This window comes from Lagenorhynchus albirostris, chromosome 12, assembly GCF_949774975.1.
Source record: "Lagenorhynchus albirostris chromosome 12, mLagAlb1.1, whole genome shotgun sequence".
Classification (NCBI taxonomy): Eukaryota; Metazoa; Chordata; class Mammalia; order Artiodactyla; family Delphinidae; genus Lagenorhynchus; species Lagenorhynchus albirostris.
The window spans coordinates 14,105,954-14,126,584 of NC_083106.1; the positions used below are offsets into that span (position 1 = coordinate 14,105,954).

The 20,631-nt window shown below is 41.0% G+C and overlaps 1 protein-coding gene across 2 annotated transcripts in view; it reads right to left on the bottom strand.

The window, feature by feature from the left end:
* The window catches only part of LOC132530542 (estrogen receptor), a 107,343-nt gene that overhangs the window by 73,676 nt on the left and 13,036 nt on the right, over window positions 1-20,631 (bottom strand). For both annotated transcript variants that reach the window (XM_060167744.1, XM_060167745.1), the window contains one exon: window positions 1,530-1,720. In XM_060167744.1, the coding sequence (XP_060023727.1) occupies window positions 1,530-1,720 (191 nt within the window). The remainder of the gene's footprint in view (window positions 1-1,529; window positions 1,721-20,631) is intronic.

Genomic DNA, 20,631 nt, shown 5'->3' on the forward strand with positions numbered 1-20,631 from the left:
AATAATGGTATCTTAGATTATATAAAACTAACTGAAAAGAAGAATCACAAATGAAGATGGCTGTCAAAAGACCTTTAAGGGCTTATACTAACTTAAACCAAAATACAAATATCACTTTTCTAAATTAAGATAGTATTAATATCTGCTAGTAAAATTAAATAATCTGTGTTGGTATGTATCTATATACAAAAATCCACTATCATATAATATTATAAATTTTATTAAAATTCTAATAAAAAAGTCCCAGTCTTACAATAGATTTCTAAAAGATGGTGAAAGTAATAGTTGTCAAAAAAAAAGTGCTTTTAAAATGGACCAAGTTGACCTCACATGCTACTCTATTAAGATATGAATAGCCTTTAAAAAAATCCATCCACTGGCAATGAAAGGAAAACTGAATAGTGTGTATCATCCCCCAGCTTTCACCCCACATCAGGGCAGTGAAGAGCTACAGCAAAAAGTCCATGAGAATAGTGATTCATTCTCTATTCAAAAGTGTCTGCAATCAGTACCTATTAATTTAGTAGACTCTGGTTTTCAACAAGTTACTTCAGTCTCAATTTCCATAGAGGGAATCACACAAAAACTCCATCAGAAATATTCTTAGTATTTATATACTAAACTTTGTTTAAGCTGAAAAGATAAAGGAATAAGAACAGAGAAAAATGGTCCAGTATTAAAACAAAAGGTTAATCCAGCTAGTTTGAACTGCTGTCAGGTCTCTGTTTTTGTCAAAGGATCTTTAGCATAGATATTTTAGGTAGTAAAAACGATTGTTTCTCCCAGTATATCCTATATAGACAATACAGCAACAATATAGACACTCCTGGAGGAGAAATGAAATGTAGCTGGCAGTCTATCAGAGAAACTGCACTTGGAAAACTGTATAAAAGAAAAGGATTGAAGCAGACATTGCAAATGACATAAATGAAGTCTTACAGGTGTATCCTTAATAACTGCTTGATACAGATAATACATCCCTTATTACAAGTCACCAGCCATTGAATCTTCTCAGTTTAGCAAAAGGTCATGTCATCCACTGAGACAACAAAGAGATGGAAGAAGAGCAAGAGAAGAACGAGTTAAATTAGAATTGGTCTGGAGCAAAGATCAGAATGCTTATCTGCGCAAAGCTAAGCTGGAGAAATAATTATATATGGATAATTCATATCACACTACATCACAACAGCCTAGTTGCCTACAACACATAAATATCCACCTGCCATCCCCCAATCATGGCATGGACAACATCTCAGAGACACAGCTATTGAAATCCTCTTCCTCTAGAGTTGCTCAAGACTGTTGGGATCTTGCCAAATGGAGGAAGCATAATGACTCAGCCACAACTACCCTGACATTTGCCAATTCCTTCTCCTGGGATCTTGTCTCTTCTCCATGTTTCTACCATAGATATTCGTGGACCTACTAGGTATTAGTGTTTTGTACAAATGGCTGATCACATGCCTTCCTCTGTTGCTTCCCCTCTTAGGATTAAAAAATGGGATAAGTTGTTTGCAACACACTATTACCTTGAATACTTCTCTTGAAGAAGGCCTTACAGCCCTCGCAAGACCAAACTCCATAATGGTAGCCTGAGGCATAGTCATTGCACACTGCACAGTAGCGAGTCTCCTTGGCAGATTCCATGGCCATGCTTCCCTTGTCACTGGTGCTGGCCAATCTCTCTCTGCCACCCTGGCGCCGATTATCTGAATTTGGCCTGGGGAAAAAAATAGGAGAAAAAAAACAAAAAAACAAAACAAAAAAAACACAGTGAATCCATTAACATTAGAAAAGCAAAACATGCACTCTCCTCTAAAGAATAAGAGGCTTGGAAGACGTAGCAGATCCACTTTATTCTGACATTTCGAAATAATGAATCATAATGTAAGCTAATCTTCATTACCTCTTGCCGTCTGTTGCAGCAAAAGGGGTTTGCCTATTATATTAACCTTGAAGGGAAATTGTTTATTGCAAACTTTCTTTAAAAATGGACTTCCTACACCAGAATATATTATCCAGAAAATGACAAAATGAAATTAGCTGGTTTCTAATAGACTTAATCATTTTTTTAGGGATTCTCAATTAACCCAGAACCATTAGAGACCAATGCTCATTCCAATTGTAGACCACACTAAGGGCCTTTAGAAAATGGAGACAAAGCATAAAACAGCTGGAACATTTGAAAGTCAGATGAACTGATGAACAACATAGAACATGTATAGAAAGATAATTCAAATTTTTACATCATTGTTACAAGGTAACCCTGGGTATCAGTTGTTATGACTTGACTGTAATTTGAGGATAGTAGTCAATATTCAATATTCCTCTTCAAGAACATGTAGAATGAGAAGAACAGAGGAACACAAATGATTACACCAATGCTGAAAATTTTCAGGGAGGAAGCGTATCTCAGAAAAGAAACTGAGAAGGCACAGTCAGAAAGTTCTGGGAGAACCAAGGAAACGGGGAAGCAAAAAAGTTTAAAGAAGTAGAAAGCTTTAAGAAGGAGAGTGTGACCAATCGTGTCAAAGGAGCAGAAAAGTCCAATAAAACCAGGACTGATAAAATGAAGCTGGATTTGACAAGGAGGACACTTAGCAAGGAGTTTCAGTAGAGGGTACAAGCCAATCCAGTGGGTGGAGAGTGCATGGAACATAAGGAAATGACAATGAGTGAAGGCCATTCCTCTGAGAACTTGGATGTGAATGGGAAGAGAAAGAGAGAGGGTTGTCACTAAAGAATATAAAGACAAAAAGGCGTGTTTTGAATGGAAGGGGCCTGAGAAGGCCTCATGGAGACTGAAGGGAAAGGGCCAGTAGGGAGGGAATGGTGGAAGGTACAGAGAAGGGAAAACAGAACAAAGTCAAGAAGGAAAGTAAAGCAGTTGGGATTAAATACACAGGTAGAAGGGACAGCTTCACTGAAGACACCTTGAAGAAGACAGGGAGCAAAGAGGTAAGGAAAGGAGTAGATGAGACTACGTTTGCATGTCTTATCTAACCACTTATAGGAGCAGAAGTGACATTGACCCAGGATTTGCTAGGCATGTGCAACAGAATAAAGGTGGTATGAGAGAATTGGGGAGTATATAGCCAGAGCCCAGCACAGTGCCTGGAATGTAGTTGGCACTCAATAATACCTTGAAATGAATGGAGTGTTCCAGGGTATATAAGGGGGGAAAAAAGAAGTAGAAAAATATTGGAAGGAAAGATGGAATGAAGCCTATGACATTTAAAAACAAAACCAAAATAAGATGAGAAAAAGTGAATTGAAGATCGAGCTGCCAGGGTCTCTCGGTTAAGGAAGCTCATGCTTCTTGCTTTCCGCTCCCCGCCCAAATAACCAGACCACCATGACTGTCACCACTCCTCCCCTTCACAAGCCTGCCTCTCCTTGTAGCTCAAATTGTACAACCCTTCCCTGCCCTTCTCACTCATTAACGTCGCCCACAATTTTGCAGCAGTGGCTCTCAAACTACATTTGCCGTAATATTCACAAAATAAGGAGCTCCTTGGGTTGAGTGCGTCTGACTTTGCCAGTTTGTTCCATTCTAAATGACTTAGCTCTTAGGTTGGCAGCCATAAACAGGAGATCTTTATTTTTTTAATATCCTTAGAGAGAGCTGCCTCACAGTATTCAATTCTAGTTCATATTCTGCTACCCATCTCCTTCCATTTCGTCACCATGCCGTCAACGCTCCCCCAATAACCTCAAATCTTTCTACTGTTTGTTTACTAATGTCTCATGCACGATTCAAGTCAGCAGGTAGCAGCTGTGAAGATTTCACTACAGAAGCTTAGCACCTGGGGAGGGAAGGGGTGGTGAGCAAGCATGACACTGACAGATTCGATGTCTTATAAACATTAGTATTGACCCTCGGGAAGCAGCTCAGCACCTAACACATAGCAAGCGTGCAATACATGTTTGTTGAATGAATGAATGAATGAGTGAGTGAATAGTATGTGCATGGGCAAAAGTTCCAAGGTGTCAAGTATCCTCCACCCATCCCTGCATAATAAAATACCGTATTTTTTTTTAAATTGTGGCAAGGTAAACATAATATAAAATCTGTTACCTTAACTGTTTTTAAGTGTACAGTTCAGTGATAAGTATATTCACACTGTTGTACAACCAATCTCCAGAAATTTTCCATCTCACAAAGCTGAAACTCTTTACCCATTAAACAACAACTCCTCATTTCTTCTTCCCTCCAGCCCCTGGCAAACACCATTCTACTTTCTGTCTCCATGCATTGGTACTCTGGATACTTCATATAAGTAGAATCATATAGTTTCTGTCTTTTTGTGACTGGTTTATTTCACTTAGCATCATCCGTGCATGAATTCCTCTCTTATCAGCCAATCTTAATCCCCACACGCTGGAAATAACGTATCCCTGTTCCGAACTCGATAGCAGGTTTTCCTTTACTTCTCTTCTGCTACTTACTACATTATCCCTCCTTCAATTGTACATTCTCGTCTTCACTGCTGTCCATTAAGTTCCTTGTGTCTTATCTTTGGAACGCTGAGCGTTTAGAGCACAGAGCCTCTTCCAGAATAGGAACTCAATAAATATTGATATCAAATGAATTAATCAATGACTGAGTCAATAATATAACAATTTTCAAAACAATATAAATAGGATATGCAAATACTGATTTTAAGAATATGGGTAAAAGATGTAAGAGCAAAAGCCCATTTTCCCCAGATCTAGCAGCGTTGCATGCCGTCGGCAAAATGCCTTTCATCCACACTTTACCTTTGAGATGGCCCTGGAATACTGAAAGTCTACGGTAGACATAGGGCATAAAATCAGAAAGCCTCCGAGAAGAAGAGAGGGGAAATTACACAGGCCATGTTTCCTCTCCATAAAGCAACTTTTTTATCCAGATGGGAAGTTCACATATATAACACTGTCAGTAATCATTTTGGCTCAGCCCTGCTCAATGAAGACTCCCAGACCAGGGCTGCATAAAAACGAATATAATACAGATCAAGCGAAAAGGCAAGTGAGATCATCTCATGGGTCGCAAAGCCCTGCGGCACCTTGAAATGCGACGCTCAAGGCTGTCTTGAGAGTCAAGCCAAGCTCACTTGGCACAGCTGCATCCAGATAGAGATCCGTGTCCTCAGGATGCAGACTCACTTGGCCCCGTTATCTGCAGTAGAAAGGATCAGAGAGGGAGGTGCCCAAGTCTGGACTCAGACCAACACACAAGGGTGGCTCAGGCACCAACCCAAGGTTAGACCAGTCCCCAGGGATAAGCCTACTTACAGGTCCCAGACTCACCTCTTCCAGCTGTCCTCTGCCTGGCCTTGCCCGACTGCAGCTGTCATAGACCCGGAACATTTAGCCTCACACCTCTCTAGTAGGAAGTGCTTACGTTACATTTAGGGCAATCTTTCTTCCTCTCCCTCTGCCTCAGAGGCCCTTTGGCTTCTCCTTATTTCCACAGGACCAACATTAACCACTCTCATTAACTACTTTTCATGTTCTAAACGTCTTCAGGTTCTGCCTTCCTAATATGAGGCTTTGGATAAAACCCTTTTTATCCATTTGGATAAAAATGCCCTCCCCCCTTTATCCTATGTGAAGATTTAACTAACTCTTCTGCCAAATTGCTAAAACATCTCCCTTTTTGTAAAACTTGTCTCTTATTCTCACTCAATTGTCACCAAATTTAGTGAGTTTCTCATCCTGGACACTTCCTCATAAGACATAGATAAGAAGTTGACTAGTCTATTAGGCTACGTATTAAGAGATTAGATGTTTTTAGTACTACAGATACTTTAAAAGATTCTCTGAAAAGAAGTAGGGCAGAAGCTTGAATGAGACATGGAGGGATGTTCTGCCTCAGTGACTTAACACATTGCAACTTTGAGGCACACAAGTGACTAAGGAATGGAGTAAAGTAATGGCAGGAAAAAGAATGGCAGAAGCTGGAGAGCATCAAATAACAAAAGACACCACCACTGCACCTATGGAAACTAGAAACTCAACCGATTAGATTTAGTTTCATTTTCATTACATCAGTTTGACAACTAAATATTTCCAAATGGATGACCCACTGATATTACATATCCAATATGATTAAGAGAGATGTCAGAAGGCATTCATATTGAGGTCAGAGAGTGGACTCTCTTGGACCAAGTGAAAACAGAGCCCATTAAAAAGTATTTGCCAGGAAGATTTTCATTAATCAAAGGAAAAGTTTGAAGCTCAATGTAACCAAATACTCTTGTTTTTCCAACCACAAATCACGGTACCAGCCATCCAAAAGCACTATTCCCCTGATTAGCCAAGCATTTAAAAAATTTTTTAGAGCCTTGGTTTCTAAAGGAAATATTTTTTGCGAAGTTAAAAGAATCAGCAAATATCCACTCCCTAGAAATGTGGGGGTAATTAAGTGCTAGTGGAACAACTTCATGACGTTCCCTCACCAATCAAATCCCCGAAGTTGTGAGCGGTCAAAGCTCCCTGAACTTTCGTTTCATGGCATTTACCATAATTTCCAGTCCCATGATTGAGGCATTATTGACAAATATATGTTCCCTGTGGTAGACAGTAAATTCCATGAAGGCAGGGACCCTGTCTCATTTGCTCCCAATTTTAACTGACACACAGTAGGTCATTACTAAATATTTGCTAAATGTACCTCCTACATCTAAGCCATCATCAAATTCAGTCCATCATTTCTTCAAAACACAATGCCTATCCTTCTTTGCATCCCTGGTTTTCATCATTCTCGCATAAGAGACCAATACCCCATGTCTGAATGACTAGAATTAAAGTCCTGTCTCCCATCATTCCTCAAACTCATCCTGCCAACCACTGCCAAAAGAATCATCATAAAAGACAACATTCATCTCTCAATAACTTCTCATTGCCTATACCCGGGGATCATTACCTTTTCAGTGGGTCATGGACTTGTTTGACGATACAATGAAAATGCTGAAACTGTCTAGAAAACACATAAACACACTTTCAAACTTCTGCCTATAATTTTAGGGGAGTCATAAATCAGGAAAACTCAAGTTAAAAAATCATCAACAAATAAAATTAAGCCCAAGTGCTTGAATTCCCTGCTCCAGTCAGAACTGGTCTCTTTGTAGCTCCCTGAGCAAAATTTTATCCAATCCACCTCTGAGAAATTGCTCACGCTCTGCTCCCCACTTGGTCACCACCTTCCATCACCTCAGCTGTCAGATAAAACCATGCTTCGTTTCCCATATTCCATAAGGCTTATCCTACATATTCCAACTCACACTGGTTCAGCTTTAAATTCTTACAGCAGGTAAAGTCTTCACCACTTCTCTGGACACCCACTCAGATCTCACTGGCCATTACTCCACCTCTATTTCCTCTGCAGGATTTTCTTCCCCCACCAGGCTCCTAAATGTCAATGTGCCTTGAGGTTCTGCCCCCAGCCCTCGTCTGTCTCAGCTGACAGCTCTTTGTGGGAATCTCAGCCATGTGTGTGACCACGAGAAACTGCCATCCCATACTCCTCTCCTGGACAGCAGACCTAGATGCTAATTACCCACTCTGCAGCTCCTCTTGAATGACCCGAAGAAACTTCAACCTTAATGCGCACAAAACTGAACTCAGGATCTTTCCCTAAAAGCCTGTTCTTACTCCTGCATTCCCATTTTTGGCCCTGTGGCCCACTGATCCACCTGAGGCATTCAAGCATGCGGCTCCCCCTGCCTGGAACACCCTTCCTCACCCACTGAATAACTCCCATTTATCCTCCAGTTCAAAGTTTGAACTTAACTTCCTCCAGGGAGCTTTGCTGACCTCCATGAGCTAGGTTAGATGTACCCTCAACTCCCCCTACTGTAGTAGAGGCCTTTACTCCCTATGATATTATGATTTATAATAAGAAATATATATTTGGTCTTCATCCCCATTCCTTGCACAGAGTTCCTAAAACCCTTGGAATTTCCTAAGTGATGAAAACAACAAAGGTATCTCTTGTTATGTTAACAAAGTGACTTTTGGACCCCATCTAGGGAGGAGGTTGCCAGGGGAACCAGCCAAGCATTGAGGGTTGGAACTTTCAGTTCCACCTCCTGATTTGGGGGGATAGGGGACAGGATGGAGGCTGAATCAATCACCAATGGCCAGTGATTTAATCAATCATGCCTAGGTAATGAAGCCTCCATAAAAACCCAAAAGGAAGGGGCTGGAGAGCTTCTGGGTGGGTGAACACACAGAGGTATGGAGAGAGGGGTACACCTGGAGAGGGCATGGAAGCTTTGCACCCCCTCCCCATACCTTGCTCTATGCAGCTCTTCCATCTGGCTGTGATCTAGTAAGTCAAATGTTTATAATAAACCAGTAATCTAGTAAGAAAATGTTTCCCTGAGTTCTGCAGGCCATTCTAGAAAATTAATCAAACCCAAGCAGAGGCTCATGGGAAACTTGGATTTAAAGCCAGTTGGTCAGAAGCACAGATGATGACTGGGCCTTGCGATCAGCATCTGAAGTGAAGGGCAGTGTCATGAGACTAAGCCCTTAACCTATGGGATCAGATACCATCTCCAGGGAGCAAGTGTCAAAATTGAGTTCATCGCTTGGTGGTGTGTTAAAACACATACACACATACAGAATGCAGTCAGAATCACACTTCGCTATTCAAAACCCTCATGGCTTCCCACCACACCAAGAATAAAATTCAAAGGCCCAGCGCCATCTGTTCCCTGGCTGTCACTCTCACCTGGACTCTTCGCACTGCTTCCCTCACTCACCGAGTTTCAAGCGCTGAAGTCGCTGCTGCGCCACAAAGGCCAAGTGCGTCCAGGTCTCAGCGCTCTTCTCCTGACTTGTTTCCTCCCTCCACTCAGGGTTTCTCATCTTCTCAGGGAGCCTTTCCTGACCTCTCTAAAGTAGCTTCCCAATTACTGTTCACCCTTTTATATTGGTTTGGTTTTTCTTTACAGCGCTTAATGGCTACCCGACGTCAAACCAAATGTTAACGTTTATTTACTGTGTGTCTTCCCCAAATGTAAGTTTCCTTTCCCCAAAACCTTCAAGAGAGCCTAGCAGAGAAATAATTGTTGAATGAACAAGTACATAAATAAATGATTGAAGCCATGGACCCACATTTGGTTGTGTTCTGTTTAATTATCTATCCTTCCCCATACACTGTAACATCCACCATGGCAGGGACTGCGGCTACCTTACTCACCATGGTCTCCCAGCTCATGCTCAGCACAGTCTGACACACAGGTAAGTGATTAAGAAACATCTGCCATCTGAAGGAAGGTACAGACATGGTGAGTCTTCTTGAAAGTCTTCCCAACTCGCCTATAACTCCCACATCACAACCCTGTCCTCCACACCACAGCAAGAGCGAGACAAAATGGACATGAAATCCTTTATGTCTCCTCAACATCTATCATAAGGCTTCTGAATCTTCTTCTTCTGGGTGGACCCCAGGAAAATACCCTTATTTACAGAAACACAGATTTTGCTTATAATCTTTGGGTGTTCACGCGCCCCCTGAAGTCCATGAATGGTCTCCTTAAAAGACTTCAGACTAAGAGCACCCACTGCAGGTCTATGGGTGAAATGCAGGCTCTTTAGTATTGACCATGATGACTTGGCCACTGTCCAGTTTCCAGCTCCGTCCCTCCCTGTCAGGGTTAATTTTAAGTGTCTCACTTCCCCAACCTGGCTAGCACATGTCTGGGCCTTTGTCCACACTGCTTCCTATCTTGGCCAAAAAGCAAAAATCTCCTGAGTGAAAATGGCCCCTTCTCAGGTAGCAACCACTGAATTTCTCAATAGAATCAACATGCGCTCCTAGAGTATCACATATATAACTATTCCGAAATCCTCATCATCATATGTGTTCACTGTGAGTCTCCAGGAAAGAGATCCTATTAGTGTCACCTTTGCTTCCCAGTTTCCAGCACAGTAATGACAACTAGTAAGCGTCTGACAGTTGACTGTGGAATGAGTAAGATTATATGCTCCATATTGTATGTCTTGCCTGCCCAACCAGGCTGTGAGCTTTTCACCAGTATGGAAACTGTATTCTAAGTATTTTCTATCACCCCCAAAGCACCTGGTGTGGTACTTTGCACACAGAAAGTACCCAATAAATACTTACTGGATAAATTAATCAGTAAAGAATTAAGAACAACTTTGCAAGAGACACAGCTGAATCTGTTGCAATACCAGAACGCTGTATCAAGATAACAAGAAGCCAGTTATTGATGCCTGTGTGTGTACCAACATACAGATCAATTGGAACATGGTTTCTTGTGTACCTCCTTCTGCTTTAAATATCAACAGGGATGGGCATAAGCTAGAGGTGGTTCGTGCCTTTGGCCAGAACTTACCTATGGGTATTTCTACTCTATGCAACTTTGTACTTGGATTTTAATATGACCTTTATTTTTTTTCCATGGCAGTATAGAAATGTTCTTACAAAGAATAAAGTTGACATAAAATGGTAGAGTCTAGAGAGGGAAAATTCTGAATCTCATTTTTAGAAAAGCTAGAGTTAAATAAGTCCTGGGCCACATTTGGGAAGCCCAGTAAAACAGGTGGTAGTTATGTTCGGCGGTAGGCAAGTTAAAAATTATTTTCTGGATAACAAATATAGGTCCTTTCAACTTGGCTGGAAATTAAAGACTCTAGCTCATTTATACTGCTTACCTGAAAACTTACTCTGTCTCTTGTCTCATATTATCCACTTAATGAGTATAATTTTTATTTGTATTTGTTGTATCTTCTGGTTAATAAACAGAGGCAGATAATGTTCTTCCCTAAAAGGTACAAAAGAAAACTTCTTCCAAAAAATGACTGGTGATAAATGCAGTTCACTTCGATTCCATGAAATTATCTAGGGAGAGAGTTATGGTTGCTATTTCAGCTTCTGCCCAAAGTTCAAACCACACCCTGGACTTCTGGAAAACCCAGCATGACCCTTGGTCTAGCAGCTGGAGGAGTAGGCAAGCAAATTTTCGCACAAAATTGATAGTTGTGGCAGGCATTATTTTAAGTGCTTTACATGGGATTAAATCAGTTAACCCTCAAAACTACCCCAAGCAATACTATTAGAACCGGTTGTTTTAAACATGAGGTAACCACGGTTCAGAGAGATTAGCTAACTCACCCAAGTCATCCAATCAGTAAAGGATGGCGTCAAGGACCCAGGCAGTCTGATCCTAGAGCCCAGGCTCCCCAAAGAGAAGAGAGTCCTTGGGAACTGCACCCCAACTCATCACAAGGCAAGGGCAGAGTATGTCACAACTGGGAACAAAATCATTACCTCAGATCTCATTCCTAAACTCATAAATAGTAATCCTGTTAGAAATTGTCTGTAATTATTTATTACAAGGCCAATAATACTTTTTTTAAGGGAAAATGCTAATTCAATTTCTAGTGCAAAGGTTAAGAACTGTTATGTTCCATGAAAACAGAGATAATGGAGCTGACAGTCATACAGAAGAACACGTTGATGAAAGTTTGAATATCTCCTAAAAAACCATTTCAGAAAATGCCTATTTTAACTCATCAACAAATAGAAAATAGTATGTCATTAGTGCTTATATACAAGAGTCCTGAAATTCTTTATACACAAAGAACGTTAGCATTTGCCAGTCAAAACTTAAGTCTCTGTGAAATGTCAAGAGGTTTTCCCACTCACTTAAAAAAATATCTTCACCCCCAAATACAAGCAAGTGTTGATTTTCCACACTAATGGGAAACAAGAACAACCTGGCATAAAATTCCCTAAAAACCCATTTAGCCAATATCTTTTATCAGTTACTAATGTGTAACCAAGTGACCTGATTGGAGTTTCACCACCTCTCCTTTCTCTACTCTCACCAACCAGTTGCAAGTGCTAATGAACGGTGAGGATAAGAAGCCCAAAGTAAGATGCAAGATGTGGGGCATACGGGTGACACAAAGGAGCTAAGTCAGGAAAGAGCTGTGGTTTGACAGCACACCTTCTTAAAACAAGTCTGACTTGCAGTCTAATTTCCACAGAAAATAGGACACTATATCAGGAGAATAATCATCTACTCACATGCAGAAATATTAAGAAATTCATTCACTCATTTAACAGCACTGGGAAAGTGTCTACTTATTACCAGCCAGGAGCATCCTAGGACAAAGGACACATGCAAAAGGAGGAAGAACAATAAGGAGAGGAGGGACAGAAGGAAGAGAAGGATAGCTTCTGTCCTAGGAAAGCAGACAACTCAAGGAGGAGGACTTGGGCCTTTGGGAAAAGGCACTTCAGGTACAGAACCCCAAAACAGCGAACACAATCCTGCTCTAACACTGGCCTCTAGTCTGCTTTTGAGTGTGATCCATAAATCACCCCATAACTCGTAAACTGATGATCCCATCCAAGACACAGAGACAACATATCATCGCATAAAAAGACCACAAAAACATGTCTAGAATTGCCCATCCAAGACACAGAGACAATATATCAGCACATAAAAAGACCACACAAACATGTCTAGAATTGCAAATGGAAATTTTTACTTAAAATAATTCTTTGGGAATCTGTATGTCATTAGGGATAGCTTCACTGCAAATGTAATAAACTTCAATGAGGGAGGCAGGGTATTGTGGTGGAAAAATTCTACACTGAGTCAGAACTCCTGGGTTCTAGATAAAAAGCTGTCGATAACAGCTGCATGGCTTAAGCAAGTCACCAATCTCTTTGGGCCTCAGTTTCTTCTCCATCAAATGAGAATTCTCAACTATGTTTTCTAAATGGCTTTCCAGCCTTTATGCTGGGTGACCATGATTCTGACCCATGCCTCTGACCAACAATAACATCTATAACCAGCTAGAATTTCTTCAGTGGTTCTCGCGAGTGCACAGCCCATTTTTCAAAACTCTTTCCCAAGAGGAATAAAATGTATAAAAGATGAGTTGGTAAGAGGCCCTAGTACTGCATTTAAGCCTGCTCAGCGCTCAGTCCCATGACCAATCAAAGGGGACAAACACCCATTCCATCAGAAGGAGCTGTCAGTGATGGCCATTGTGTTTCTAACTGCCAAAGTGGCTTGCCCACAGAAATGTCACTTCTCACTAATATGAGGCATGAGAAAACAGGAAGAAAAAAAAATAGAAGGAAGACAGACAAGAGATAGATAAACAAAGAAACAGGGAGGGGGACGTACATCTGTATATTTGATATATTCTTAGTTCACTGAGCTCTATTAACAATGATTGAGGTGGGAAGCTGGGTAGAAGAAAATATAGCTGAGATATCAAAGACAAAGGAGACATAATTCATCTATTGAGGCTCTGCTCAGTCAACACACATGGCTGGAGAGGGTTCCGAAGCAAATGAACGATTCCAGAATAGAAGAAAATTTGGATATGGTTTAAAATGAACAGAAGTTCTTTTGCACAGAACCTTCAATGATAGTAAGGCCAAATTCTTCACCATAATCAGTGACCAGAAATGTTGATACCTCCGGGTAGGTATCAAGAGCTCTCTTACATGCGGAAGTTAGAACTAACCTGCAGAGTTAGCCCTCTTTGATTTTCCAATCCACTCTACAGGAAGCAAGCTCAAAGAGCAACCTATTCTTTTGCTGATGATGCAACAAAGAAAAAAACATCTTGCTTACTTCTGAGAAGACACAGTACATTGCTCTGTGGTGTAACAATGACAATTGCAGATTATGTCATCCGGAGACACTAGGAGCACAGAGTTGCACACTATGTGGATCTCATGGCGAGATGAGATTGGGTTGGTGTGTGTGAGACACCCTAACAGGGGCAGCGATTCCGGAACTTGCGGGGAGTTTTGGAGTTTTGACATGCTACTGTTACCTCTTTGACTTAGGGTAACATATGCAAAGTGCTCTCTGCAATAGCTCAACTTTCTCCAGACTCATCTCCTGCTGCTCCTTTACCCACCTTCCAGGTACCGCGTACTCCAGCAGCCATCTGTGTGCACTTCCTAACCTGCCATGTCTTCACTCTTCTCATGCCTTCACTCTTCTCATGGCTTTGCTCTTCTTCTCATGCCTTCACCCTTCTCATGCCTTTGCTCTTCTCATGTCTTCACTCTTCTCATGCCTTCGCTCATGTTGTTTTCTGCTAAGAATACCCTTGCCCAGCCCCTGTGATCCAGAAGAAATCCTAATCGCATCCTGACTCACTTCTTCCCTCTGCTATCTCTATACCTTGTAGCCACGTTCTCTCTGCCTCCCTGATTGCAATAATGGTTCCACAGGTTCCATGCCCACTAGACTGTGGGAGCCTTGTGAACAACATCTAATAATATATAGGAGGCAGCCAATTAATCTTTTGATTTCATTTAAATTAATTCAATTTAATAACCCACCTGAATTACGTGGAGCTAGCTGCATGATAGCTCTTGAAATAATTAAAAATACCTTGAGAGATTAGTAAATCCGTCCTAATATATGTCCAACTGCCGGCCCAAATTTCTTCTAGAGAAGAATAGAGAATAGAGCAAAAGAAATTTCAAGTTTGGGTAAGTCACTCCCTGTTTACCAGGATTTTCTCAACCACCATCTAAGGGACTTTAAAATAAGTCACTTAACATGTGAGTAACTCTGTGCCACTTTTCCACATTTGAAAATAGCAATACCAATATTTTCTCTAGCTGGGGAATTGACGGCGTTGGATAATATTTACAAAAAGAAACTAAAAATCCTGAAGGTAGATGCTGATGTTAATCTTTAAAAACTATTTTGAAATACATACATAGTAGTGTTCCAAAAAATGTATGACACTGAAAAGGATTTTAATTACTGTCTAATCCTTGACTCCTCTCATATGCTACAGCAAATCTCAGGAAATCCCAACAGCTTGACCTTCAAAGTATAAATCAATGCAAATTCTTGATACTTATAGAAATATTGTTAACTTTTAAATATGCTAATCATAGTATAGTTGTGTTTTTAAAAAAATAGTCCCCATCCTTCAGACACGCATACAGAAATATGTACAAATAAAATATAATTGCCAAAGCTGGGTGATGAATACATGAAGGGTCGTTATGCTATTGCACGTCTGTCAAGGTTTGAAAACTTTCACAATAAAAACTCAGATCAGGTCATTCCGCTCTTCAAAACCCTCTGTTGGATCTCCCACTCATTCAGGGTAAAAGCCAGCAACCCGACAATGACCTGCAAAGGCCCTGTTCACTCTGACGCCTACACTCCTCTCCGTCCTCACCTCCAACTTGGTGCTCCACTCTGTCATCCCAGCCTCCCTGTCTCATACACACAGGGCACACTCCTGTCCCAGGGCCTTTTCACTGCTCTGACCTCGGCCTGAAATACTCTTCACTGAGATATTCTCATGCCCTTCCCTATTTCACAACTTTGCTTAAGTGTCGCCTCCCTAATGGAACCTTTCCTGATTGGTCTGATTTCTTTACTGGTCTGTTCCCAGTGCCTAGCATAGTGCCTGGCATAGAGTAGATGGCCAATAAATATCAGCTGTGGAATGAATGAATGAATGAAAGGGAAAACTGGGTCAGCCATCTGGTGAACCTAGGTGGGGGTCCTACAACATCAACAGGGTGAAGTAAGAGCATGTCAGACAGGCTGCATTGGTGACTCTAAACCAGACTGGCAAGCAGTGATTTCAAATACTCCTTGGACCAACGGTCCAGTGTGGTACCCAGGAAGTCAGCAAAGTTAACAGCAAAGTTTTCTAGAGTCTGAGTCTCAAGCAGCCAGGAGATCGATCCTCCAGATCCCTGAGCCAGCCCTGCGCTCCACCAAGCAGTTGGCTACCGACACCGACTACCTGATCACATGATGTCCACCCCTGGGCATGCCGCCACCCCACACCCTCCAGAACTTCCTGACACTCCTGAAGACCAAACCCGAGAAATACAGACAGGTCACCAAAGGCCTGTGCTGTAGCCTCACCACCATGACGGCTGCCACACGGAGTTCAGACTACTGACACCCCCAGACGCCTGGCTGAGAAGAAGGTCAGGGCTGGGCTTCTGAGGCCAGAGCGACTCTCCAGAATGGATCTGTTCTAAAAACCCACCCAGGATTAGACAGAATTTGTTTTTAAAAGACTTGATTCATTTGTATCCTGGAAAAACAGTTGTAAATTAGAGGAATGTCATTTATTAGAGAAGAATTTTCAGGTGATTTTTAAAATGATCTGATCTTGAAAACTGAATTAATAAATACTGTGAAACGAAGAAAAAAAAGAAAACAGCTGCTCTGCTACTCTTTGGAAACATCAGTGTCTCAGGCCTCCCAGCACAGGCTGGCATGTTGTAGCCTTTGCATTTGCAGACTTGCCTCTCATTTCTGGACAGCAGCCTCTTGAGATTCCTCCGGTTTCTAGACAGTACCCTCTCATGGTTCTGTCTAGACAGTGCAGTCAGAAGCAATCTGAAATCTCTGAGGAAAAGGGCTCAGATTTCCCAGTCACTACTCCACTTGCTCAGTCTTCTTACAAGACTTGGCCTTGGTCACAGGGAAGTCAATATTATACATTGTTATTACCCTTATAAGTGGTATTTATGACTTGCTATATTTCGTGCTGAAATACTCTTATATAAAATACTGATTCTTCTGCTGTAGTTCTGCAAGGTATAAGCATGCTATGAAGCAGAAAACAATCAAACCAACCAAACTTCCATTTACTACCCTCCCATCCCCAGTGCTCTGTTCAAACCTGGCTCACATCCATTTGGGCAAAATCACTCAGCTGTTAGCCAGTGGCCTCAGTTGCCACCAGCTCAAGCAACAAGTTTCCCAAGCAGCTGAGAACCGAGTTCTAACTCTTCCTCCCACCAACCCTCCCTCCAACCCCAGCTATGCCTTGGCATGTGACTCTGGGAGTTCTTCAATGTCCTTGAGTTAGGACTGAGTAAAAGGAAATGTTTCCAAAGACTTGGGAATTCTCACTCACACTTTGTTCCCCATGGTATCACCAAAAAGACTTCAGAGAATCTCCCTCTAGAAAATTACACTTGTATGGTTATCTGACCTATACTCAGAAGACTGTTGGAGCAATTACTTATCCCACTGACTCCCAGGCAGCTCCTTATTTCACCCCTTAGCCTTGACTTCTTTACAAACCCCCTAGTATCCACGTATTGGAGGTCCCCACGCCACACGCCATCCCTGAAAGCCCGTTTGCAGCCATGCATTGAGGCCCCTCATGCAGCACGCCACCTCCCAAGCCCCCATAGCCAAGCTCAAGTTCTCCTGTATGGAGTCAGCCACCCCAACACGCTAAAAACTGAAGAAATGGATGAGGGGGAGTGCAGATCTGTTCAATGCTCTATCTAGATAGGAGCTGTACATTTTCTTCCAAATCTTTCACGCTCTAGAAAGCATTTCAGAGAATAATTTTTCTAAACTATTTTCTGAAATCAATCAGAATGCTGCAAAAATAAGAGAATTCCCCCCAAACAACCAAGAAAAAAGTTCACTCAGTATATTACTCACTCACAAAATTAACTAGGAGTTCTGATGACAGGTCTCTTTTTACTAGGTCCTTACTCTTTGATTTTCTCCTCACATAGAATTATAATATTGTAATATTACATTGTAATATTTTCCCTTGTACTTGGCCTATCTTTTCAGGTAACAGAATGAAGAGCTATGTCATTCTGTATTTACTCTAAACCTATGTCCTTAATTATAATCAATAACGGTGACAAAAGTTTAAGTGTACAGATTCCACATCGGCGTGCCTCCTTTCCTGGTAGGAAAAGGCAGGTGGACATCTGTGTTCCAGCTGGAAGAGAGAGCCATAAAACAGAACCTTCCGCCTTCAAAAATGAAGCTCAGTAAACAGTCAGGCAATATGGCTGGGGCTACCAGACTTACCCAATAAAAATGCAAGATACCCAGTTAAGTTGAAGTTCAGATCAACAACAAAGAATCTTTTAGTATAATATCATGTGGGACATAGTTATCCTAAAAGAGTTTTTTGTTATTTATCTGAAATTCAAATTTACCTGAGCATCCTATATTTTACTGGGCAATCCTAAATATGATGCTTTTAAGAGAAGGCAACAGAGATGCATGAGCCTGGCAGAAATGACCCAGGACAGTGGGAAAGATTACACCACAGGCTTAACCATGCTTTTCTTGTCAAGAGACAGAAGTCTGCTTTGAACAAAATGAGGCAATTTTGAAGGTGCATTAACTATTGGGCCAATGGGATATCACATTAAATTAATGTTCGCTCATTTACTAAAATTATATAGGAGTTTAAAATACTAATGTGCCTTCCGATTCACATGGCTTAGATCACCAAAGAGAAGCTCACTCAATGCTAAGTGCGATCTAGCACCACACCATGAGGCACGTGGCCTTGAATTAATTGATCATTCTCACTTTCCATCCGCCAGCTGCTGCTCTCCTTCCTGTAGATCCAATTAGAGAGTTTTAGCCTATACCTTGAGAATATTAAAATGATCATATTCCAAGGAGAAATATTGACTTAGAAAAAGCCACTATTGACCTAATCATCCTTTCTGTATATATCAATAGCAAGGAACCACCAGAATGCAGAATGCGGGACGAAAGCTCTCAAAATATCACTACGGAAGTTTTGTCTTCAACTTCTTAGTGAAAGTCATTTTGCTGAGAGGCTACTGATAACCATTTTCACAACCAGAAGAAAATACGTTTTGGTCTACAATTTTTCACAAAAGAGAAAAGAAATGGGAAGGGCAACCTCAAGAAATCTATAGTAACTTCTGCCACTTCAAACTGTTGTTCTTCCCCACATATAAAAATCATCCTTTCCATGAAAAAAAGTCATCAAACGTTAATAAAAGTGCATTTAGTCCCTCCACGCTCTCTTTACAGTATTACTAACTGTAAGGTTATTAACACATTCTTTTCATATATTTTAATGGTCAATTCTAACAGTTCTTTAACTCATTAAAAAAATGAAAGTCAAAAAAATAGTATGGTTTTGTTTAATTATAAATCCTAGCCTATAAATATAAATTTCTACAGAATAAGTGGTTTCAGATCATCCTGGTTTAGTAGTTATAACCCATCAGCCATGCCCTTCTTTCACACATTTGTCAGGAACATTAATTATACCTGGGACATACGGTTCCATCAATTGCCATGCTTATTAAACTTACATTTCATTTCCTGGAACAGTATTAAACTACAAGGGGAAAAAGTTAATAGTAAACAGTATACAGCCAACACTGGGTCTAGTGATTAGCCCAAAAGAAGACACATGATTTTCAACATGGGACCTTGTTATAAAAAAAAGCCTATTGTAACGAGGCTGCCGGATCAAGCACAGACTGAATTATTTTTTAATTTTGCCAAAACTAAGGTGAAATATCTATTCTGAAATAATGCAAGTTCCATTTTCACATTGGTAATTATGGAACAAAAACAGCATCCAACTGCTTTAGAAATCTAAAAGGAATCAGGATACGTCTCCAGAGGAATCCAGTAAGGTAATTCCTAACCTTCACGTCCAGGAGGAAAAAAAAGAAAAACAAGAAAGGAAATCTTCAGACACAAAGTAACAAGATAGAGTCGTCCCTTGGTATCCGAAGGGGATTGATTTCAGGACACCCCCCACCCCCCACGCCCGCCCAGAATCCTAAAATCCGTGGATGCTCAAATCCCTTATATGAAATGACATAGTATTTGCAGATAACCTATGCACATCCTCCCACATACATTAAATCATCTCTAGGTTATTTGTAATACCTAATACAATGTAAACAGTTGGGAATACGATGGAAATGCTAGTAACTAGTTGCCTATGCACAGCAAATTCAAGTTATGTTTTTGGGAACTTTCTGGAATTATGTCCCCCAATATTTTCCATGGGCGGTTGAGTCCTCAGAGTCAGAACCCTTGGATACAGAGGGCTGACTGTATAGATATTAGAACTGAGAGGAAATGATCTAAACGTTAAGTATAGGAAATAAGTCTCCCCGATTCTTAAAACTGAAGTGTCAAACCAAGGTTAAAAATTCTCACGGGGCCAAACAACAGTTGAACTCATGGCCTGTCTGGACAGGTATGGCTGGTGCATTCACTTTAGCCATCACTGTAGTTTTGTAGTGATCAGCAACAGGCGTTCCTTCCTTCCACGTTGCTTGAGCTTCTACTCTACGTGCTAGAACTACAGCAAGTAGGGCACGGCCCCGACATCCTCAGTGAACAGAGGCTGGTCACACCTCCATCTGTTAAGTAGGAAGTGGTGGGCGGGAGACAGACATAGGTTCTAGCTCTGGCTCTGCCCGCACCAGCTGGGGAACTTTGGGGAAGTCACTTCCCCTCTTAAGACTTCAATTGCTTCAATTAGAAAATAAAGAGGTGGGAATCCATCAGGACTAAGATCCCGCCTAGATTTAAAATACTCTGATTTTATGATTTTATTTGTGTAAAGAGAGGTTTGGACCAAATGAATACTATAATTCTGTCCAGATTTTAAATTCTTGGGTGGGTTTCACATACAGAGAAATGCATAAAGTTGCTATCGGGAAGTCTATGTAGGATTTTATTTAATGGCTCCTCCTGATATCAGAAGGGAAAACGTTCCCCTACTAAATGGAAACATGTTTAAACATGATTTTAGTAAGCATCATAAAAATAGTCATTTCCCATAAAACTAAAAGAAGCAGTCTCG